Raw genomic sequence first — 8,215 nt, 5'->3', positions numbered from 1 at the left:
ATAAATCAATTTCTCAACCCAAAACATCTCTAAATTCATCTAAAAATATAAAATAAAACCTGAAAAAAGTTCTTCATCAGCCATGATATAGTTTTTCAATCACTACAAAGGATAAAAAGATACCTTAATAGAGTTTTTTCCACGGAATAAAAGCTATTAACACTAAGAATATATTTTTTATTTTATTTTATTTTGGAATATGGACAACTATTGGTTTTCTCTCTCCTATCTCAAAAGCAACATTTAAACACAAATAAAATGAAGTTTTTCATCGAAATGTATAATTATTGAACTAAAAAGATCAAAAAATAAATAAAATAGAAATTACAAGGAATGTTTTGCCAAAAAGGTGTGGGACGAATAATGCTTAGACCAAAGGGTTACATTTTTACCCATTTTCAATCTTGGTCCAGTAATCTTTGATTATTTTTTTTATAAATTTAATTTAATTTTTCAATATATATATATATATATATATATGTTAATCAGGCTAAAAAAAGAATTTGTAAAGAACAGCCACCTCCAAAACGTGGTCGAAAGTGCTGGAAAGAAGTACCTCCCTCTTCTTCACTAGTGTCCACTCCCTCTCTCTCCTCTCTTGTCCTAACTATGTAAAACTCAATTCTTTGTTTTCACCCTTTCCAAATGGCATCATCTCTCCCTCCTACAAAGCCAAAACAACACTATGTTATCATAGAATCCCCACATACTCCAAAACTTAAATTATTATAGCCCAAAAAATCCAATGTACGTGGTCTTAATTTGCCTCTCTCTTTTTCCTTAACTCTATACATAGGATTTATATTCTCCTTCTCCTCTATTTTACAGAGCATTGATAAATGCCAAGAGGAGAAAGGAGAGTGGGAAAGAGAGACAAAAAAAAAATTAAAAATCAAGATTTCGTTCTTCTCTTCTTTTTTTTTTGTAGGAAACCTCCTCATAAGATCATGATATAGAAACCACAAGAACATTCCCCCTCCCCACATTTGATTTCTCTCTCCAGAATTATGGGAGATTACACCAATCTCAACCGTGATCGAGAACAGGAACACGACCGAGACCGAGACCGAGACCGAGACCAAGGAGAAGAAGAAGAAGAAGAAGACGAAGCTCTCTCTCTTTGTGACTTCCCGCTACAAGACAGGAACAAAGAAAACCCAGATATAGCTTCCCACAATAGTGCAAGACCATCATCAGAGCCTGCCGAATTCTTCGAGTTCTTTAGCGACCTAAGCTCAGAGATGAGTTCAGCCGAAGACATTATCTTTCATGGTAAGCTCGTTCCCTTCATAGAGCCCTACTTTACTCCCCAAAATCAAACAAAAGAAGACCAACAACGCATTTCTTTTCGTCGCCGATGCGAGTCTTTATCCGAGTTGCAAAGTTCTGTGAGTCGTTCGAGCAGTACCAAGAATAATATTGCACTCATGAGGAACAGTCGGTCTCTGGATTATCGCAACCTTGAAAGGTTTCCTAGCTCTAAGAAATTTTCACCGGAAATGGATATTGAAAGAAGTTCATCATTAAAGAGTATCCATGCAAGAGGTGAAGTTAAGAGGACCACCTCAAAGCCCCGTTGGTATCTGCTGATGTTCGGGGTGGTTAAGCCACCTACAGAGATGGACCTTAGCGATATAAAAAGCCGGCAAGCTCGCCGTAATTCTTCGATGACCATGTTCCCGCCTGTTGATACCGACGGCAATAAGGCGCCCGTTAGCCAGAGTTCTATTAGCAAGGGCTCTTGTAGGTTGCTTAGAGTATTAAGCTGCAAGGACCCTGCTAGTGTTGCTGTAGCGACGTCGTTCCTGACGCCCCGGGTGTGAACAGATGGAAACAAATGGAATTGGATCTGGCACTTGCCATGCAGGTGATGTCCGTCCAAATCAACATTTTCGGGACAATATGGGGTCTACAAGTTTGCTGTGCGAAAAAAGAGTGGGTGATTTTGGTGAGGGTAAAATGGTGATTGGATTAAATTTGAGGATTGATTTGGTTGGTGCCTTGGGAGCGAGGGTAATGTAATTGTGACTCAACGTAGAAGCAAGGGACATGATTTTGGTGATAAGAGTAGAGTGATGGAACATGCATGGTTGATAATATTTATGGCCCCCTTAGCAACTGAGCACTCAAGATTTGAGGGTTTTTTTTTTTTTTTTTAATTTTTAGGTTAGGTGGTGTAGAGTGAAGCGAAAGATGATCACGAGAGTCTTGCGAGTGGCATAATTAAAAATATCGATATTATCTGTGATTTATACCTAATGTTATTGTCACTTTTGGGATTTTGTCTCTTTATTTATAGCTAGATGTTGAAAGTTGGTGGAAGATCGATGTTATATATTCAATAAATAATTTTTTTTTTCTTTATTACGCACCGATGCTTCCTGGGGCTCATGATTTACTTATCATCTAAAAAGAGTTTCAGTATTTTAAGAAGCTGACAGAAGAAAATGCAGTGCAATTAAACCAAGTTGAAGATCGGACGATACATTGCTGGATCATCGTCTATGATGTGCCAACCATAACTCTCATGATCTATGCAATGTCATTTATACAAGTTGACACCCATAATTGTATATGTTTTGATGAGAGAGGCCAACAGCCGGAATAATTTATCATACTTGCTAAATTGGTGGTTCATAATGGACTACGAGGATGACTACTATGTTTGTCCATTGTAAATAGTTTGGAGGCTTTATCATCTTGAAATCAGTGTTCCCAACCCTTGCATCATTAGCACAATTTATAGATTTACTGATGTAATTTTTTATTAGTATTTATACTTTCAATATGTTATAACGAATTTTATTGATTAGCTCGTGAACAAAAATATTTTATCAAAAAATTTCTTGTCAATGATTCATGGTATAATGGTGAGTCCATCAATAATAATTTTACCAATGAATTTTTTAATGGCAAAAACGTTTAAAAAAATTTACTCGTTTCATTGTTAGTATTTTCATCGGTGAATATAACATATCACTCACATAAAAGTTGTATGTGTATATAATTTCATTAGTGATTTTTTTATCCATCAGTAATCCTCTTAGTGAATTCAACATACCATCTGTAATTTTATTAGTGAGTAAATAGTGGTAGTGATATTTTCAGTAATTTTTTTCCAACTATCTAGAATATACTAACAAATAAACTTCGTCAGGAACCTCATCAGTAATATTTTAAAAATATTTTTTAAAAAAGAATCTATTAAATAGAAGTAGAAAATAATTGAATTAACATAAAAACAAAATATTTATTATAAATTTAAATATTTATAAGTTCAAATAAAATTAATCTAGAATAGAGGCGTAGGAGAAAGAGGAGGTAGGTCTTCACTGAGACCATGAGACAAATAAAGGAGAGCATATGTACCACCCACCTATGATCTTGTCTCCATCACCAATCGACAGAATTCGATCATCTCAACACTAAGTCATTCATAATCAACAGCAAGATAGGTTGTTTGAGCTTGAACTCATTGGTCTAAAATCATCTTGAACTCCAAAGTTTGAGTGCTCGAAATTGATTTTGAGCATCCAATGGTTGAAACATCACAGATAATCAGTAAGTACTCGGTCCTAGTGTTAGAGAGACCATAAATCTGATTTCTATTGGGTTCGCCAGATCAATCTCCCTCTAACCATAAATCCATATCCAAATCTATATGGGTCGAAGGATCGTCCTTGTATCTATCTTTCAACTAGTTGTTCGACTATTCATGAGTTGCTGCACTTTTATTTGGTGGTCATCACTCCACATGTGTATTTCCACATAAAGCTCCATTGGGATTAAGTTGCGTTTAAGAACCGTAGCCTGCAAGAGAAAATTACTGTTAGTTAAATATATTAAATAAAAAATTAATGTAATTAATAAAGAATCTTATTATCCGTTTCACATGTGAAACGAAAGAAACAGAGTTGTTGGTATGTATGGTAACAGAACTGTAAACACAATGATTTTGATTCTTCATACTAGAGTGTGATCGTCACACGAAACGTTTAGACATCATGTGCTAAATATGTTCTGCCCACATAGCCTCCAAGATGTACGAGAGTCTAAAATCCTCCAAAACCATCATGTTCTTATAGCTTAGAAACTCTTTATTTTGTGTATCTTTTGGTTTTTTTTTTCTTATACCAAAAATCCCACATACTTTATGGTAAAAATGAATTATCTGTTAGTAAATAAAACATAAAATTGAATAAAATGATTAAAAAAATTATCTTGATTTCAACCTTACCTATTTGCAACGTGATTCTCCCAAACCCATCGTGCAATTACGTTGTCAGTTGTATCTCATTTAAAATTTTCCTTGCGGTTAAAAGTTGTAAAATGAAATTTTCATTAATATTAATAAACTAACCAAATTAACATAATAAAAAAATATTTAGGTCAATACTAACTTCAAACCTTCTAAACCATACATCAATCATCTGTTTCCATTTAAGATGTTTGGAAACCTGACTACGTTGAAGAAAATTTTAAAAATAATAACTTAAAAAAAAATAGTTGAAAACCAACATACCATAAAGTTTTGAGCTTGACTATTAATGAGCTGCTACACCTTTTTTTAGCAGTTATCACTCCACAAGTACATTTTCATAAAAAAGCTTTATTGGCCTTAACTCACATCTAAGAACCGCAGCCTACAAGAGAAAATTATTGTTAGTTAAATATATTAAATAAAAAATTGATGTAATTAATAAAGAATCTTATCATCTATTTTACATATGAAACGAACAAAACGAAGCTATCAGTATGTGTAGTAACAAAACTGTGAACCCACTGGTTTCGATTCTTTGCAGCAGAGTTATGGTATGGTTCTGGCAACCCTAATGTTTGTAAACCTGAAATTTCATTTGTTAATTGAGATTAATTTTTCAAAAATTACTAACTTGTTGATATAAAGGAAAAACAAACTTACATTAAAATATCATTTTTCTACTAAGGCCAATACTTCCAAGTTAATGGATCCTACTATGAGAGGAGCCCCCTCAATGTGGTGGATACTTTTGTCTTAAGTGTTTGTTCTTGGTCAACACCTAATGGCTTATAGTTGTTTGGATCGTTGCTAGGAGAACTAGCAGTGATCATGTTCATACGATGTGTTATTGACTTTCTCATAGGCATCTACATCAATTAAAAGATTAAAGTACTGTAAATCATTTTTATTTAAAAACAAATCGGCAACACCTCCCCTATACAGGAGACTACCTAAAAATTTAAACCTCTAAATACATAACAATTTATATTGAATTGCCACAAATCAGTTGATTTTACTTCAATCTATGTCAATCTAATCATTTCAATTATGTTCATTTAACCAAATTTTCAATTGATTTTGCAACGACCATTTGTGAAATGATCATAAGAGATAAATATAAACACATTAAAGTATTCATAGTATCAATATTTACATTAAAAAACTATTTATTTATCATAACTATTATCTTAGCTATTTTTTATTTTTAAATATTTTTTATTTTTCATGTAATAAATTTTTTTTATTATCACTAATAAATCAATTAGCTAACCATAATGATTATACGGCTCTTGTAAATAAAATTATAATCTAATAATATTTAATGAAAGATAAGAACGTAAAAATTAAAACGCAAATAAAAAAAAAATCCAACATTCATACAATCATTAAAGAACATAAAAACTAAAACATTTAAAAAAGTCCTAACAACATTCATACAATTACTAAAAATAGAAATTTAAAAAAAACATTAAAAAAAAAGGAAAATGAAGATTGTTATCCTATTATCGTTGTGAGTTCTCATGGTCTTGAGAAGAGAAAACAAAATTCAAACATTATGTTAAATAATAAAAGAAGGAGAGGAGAAAAGGAGAGGAGAAGGCATGCATGCTCCTAGAGAAGAAGAGAAAAGAAACAAATATGAAAATTTATGAAGAGAAGAGAAGAAGCTGTAGAGGAAGAGATATGTGCCCATCTGTTCTGATTTCAGGGATTTTAGTCTTTTAATTTAGGCGGATTTTACAAATAAAATTCCTAAATGCCATTTAAATATTAATATTTTTAATTTTTCTTTTGGTATTTCCATTTGTAATGTCTAATTAAAAAAATTATTAATAAAAGATTTTTCCAAACCATTAGTGATTCCATATGAGAAAATACTGATAGACATTAACCATTAGTGATCTCACTTGTACTAAACGGTACTAAATAGTGAAAATGAGAAGTGAACAGTTCCTTAACTTTCAAGAAAATACTAATAGACATTAATCATCGGTGATCTTGTATGCATTGAACACAATGAACAATGTTAGATAGAGTGGAACAGTTTCAATGCTTTATAAAATATATCGATGGACTTAATCCATTGATGTATATATTGGTATTTTATAAATTATCGGTATTTTCATTAGTGTAAAAAAAATTTTGTTCTCAAATTGTATTTGTATTTCTTATGTATCCATCTAGCAAATACTTCAAGTTACAACAACATAATAACACTAGTTTTGTGTATAATAATAAAATCACATAAATTAAATGTTGCATTGTTATTTAATAATAAATAAACATCATTGTCATTACATTAAAGTTAATTTCATCCAAAAATATTACATTATATTTTATGGCATTACACATTTATATTGTGCAAATTAATTAGTATTGTCTTTTCTTCAATGTTTTCATCTCTATCATAATCGTTTACATTGATTTCATCTTTATCATCATCTTCATTTACTTGTGTATGTTTGTTGGCTCTCAAAACATCATTTAACTCCCCAACATCAACATCAACATCAACATTAACAAAAATATTCTCAATGACATGAAAATTTGAATATTCTTCTAAATTATTAGGCAAAGTAACTCAATACGGATCAACTAACTCATCAAGTTGAAAGATATTATCTTCCATGGTTAATTCATCATTGTCATCTGAACAACCAAAACACGACCCCTCAGTTTGGTTTTCATTACGGATAATCAATCAACTCTTGAGCTATCCTTTCTAAAGGAAGGAGTGTATGCGTTATAAATTTGATGGCATTGCTTGGCAAAAACAAAGATATCATCAACGTTGAGGAGTTAACTCTTGAATGATCATTTCTAAAGGAAGAAATGTATGTGTAATAAATTTGTTTACATTGCTTGGTGAAAACAAAGACATCGCCAATATTGAAGAGTCTAGCCTTTGTATTAATTTTAATCAAACCATGATGAGGATCTATATTGATTTATCTATCAGTGGTATCATATTAATAACATTTGAATAAAAAGACTGTAGTATGATTTTTATGATATTACAATTCCATGACATCTTCTAACTTTCTATGGTAATCAACTTCAAACTCATTAATATTTAATCTCTTGACACAAATTCCATTGTTATATGCCTTTCTATCATGACCATATTCTTCAATATGAAACATATATTTATTAACAAAATACTCATTATAACACTTCACTTTTCTTTCAAGATCCGGACTTAGTAAATTCAAAGTAACATTAACATTTACTCCCAAATGATAAACTTGGTACATGGATTACATCTCTTTCGCAGTATAAAAAATAAGAATAATTAAACAATCCTTACATGTGTTTTGAATCACATGAAAAATTATTCATCTTGTAATTGAAAGATTTAGGATTTAGTTAGCTATAGGTTTTAGAACAGTAAAAATTAACAATATTATTTACAAGGAATTTAAAAATCTATCAGTTTATGATAGTGCAAAAGATAAATTGTTTGAAAGTAACAACATGTCAAGTATTAAACTTATTGGATAAAAGGTCTCAGCTCAGTACAATTAAATAGCAAATATTGATGCACATGTCTGAATTATATTTCTGTCAAATATCTTTCCCTCGTGATATTTTTTATTACAGGTCATCTAGAATGGGAGAATACTGATAAGTTCTCACTTGAACACACTTCCCTACTATCATCATATTTGGAACACATTTGATTCTTGATTTTAAATGAGGCTCAAAATATTTCAAGAAAAATATTGAGATCTCTTTAACAATATAAGCCTCGTATATTAAAGCCTCGACATGGGATTTATTTTTTACTTTTCTCTTGAGGCTGAACAAGTACCTGTATGCAATTAAATGAATGTTTTGATTTTTTTTTTTAAATAGAGTTTTAATTATAATGCATGTGTAATCTCTAACCTTTTGAATGAATACATCCATCTATATTAAATTGGGCCTTCAACTTTTACCTCAAACAATAGATGT

The 8,215-nt window shown here is 31.1% G+C and overlaps 1 protein-coding gene across 1 annotated transcript; it reads left to right on the top strand.

The window, feature by feature from the left end:
• Nucleotides 1-508: 508 nt before the first annotated feature.
• LOC105114623 (uncharacterized) lies at nt 509-2,368 on the top strand. Its single transcript, XM_011011220.1, has one exon. It carries the CDS (start codon nt 1,008-1,010, stop codon nt 1,821-1,823), a length of 816 nt encoding a protein of 271 aa, XP_011009522.1. The 5' UTR covers nt 509-1,007; the 3' UTR covers nt 1,824-2,368.
• Nucleotides 2,369-8,215: the final 5,847 nt, after the last annotated feature.

Source organism: Populus euphratica, unplaced genomic scaffold (genome assembly GCF_000495115.2).
Source record: "Populus euphratica unplaced genomic scaffold, PopEup_1.0 scaffold557.1, whole genome shotgun sequence".
In the NCBI taxonomy this organism is placed as follows: domain Eukaryota; kingdom Viridiplantae; phylum Streptophyta; class Magnoliopsida; order Malpighiales; family Salicaceae; genus Populus; species Populus euphratica.
The sequence above is the reverse complement of the archived record's forward strand: the minus strand, read 5'-3'. Positions and strand labels throughout refer to the sequence as shown.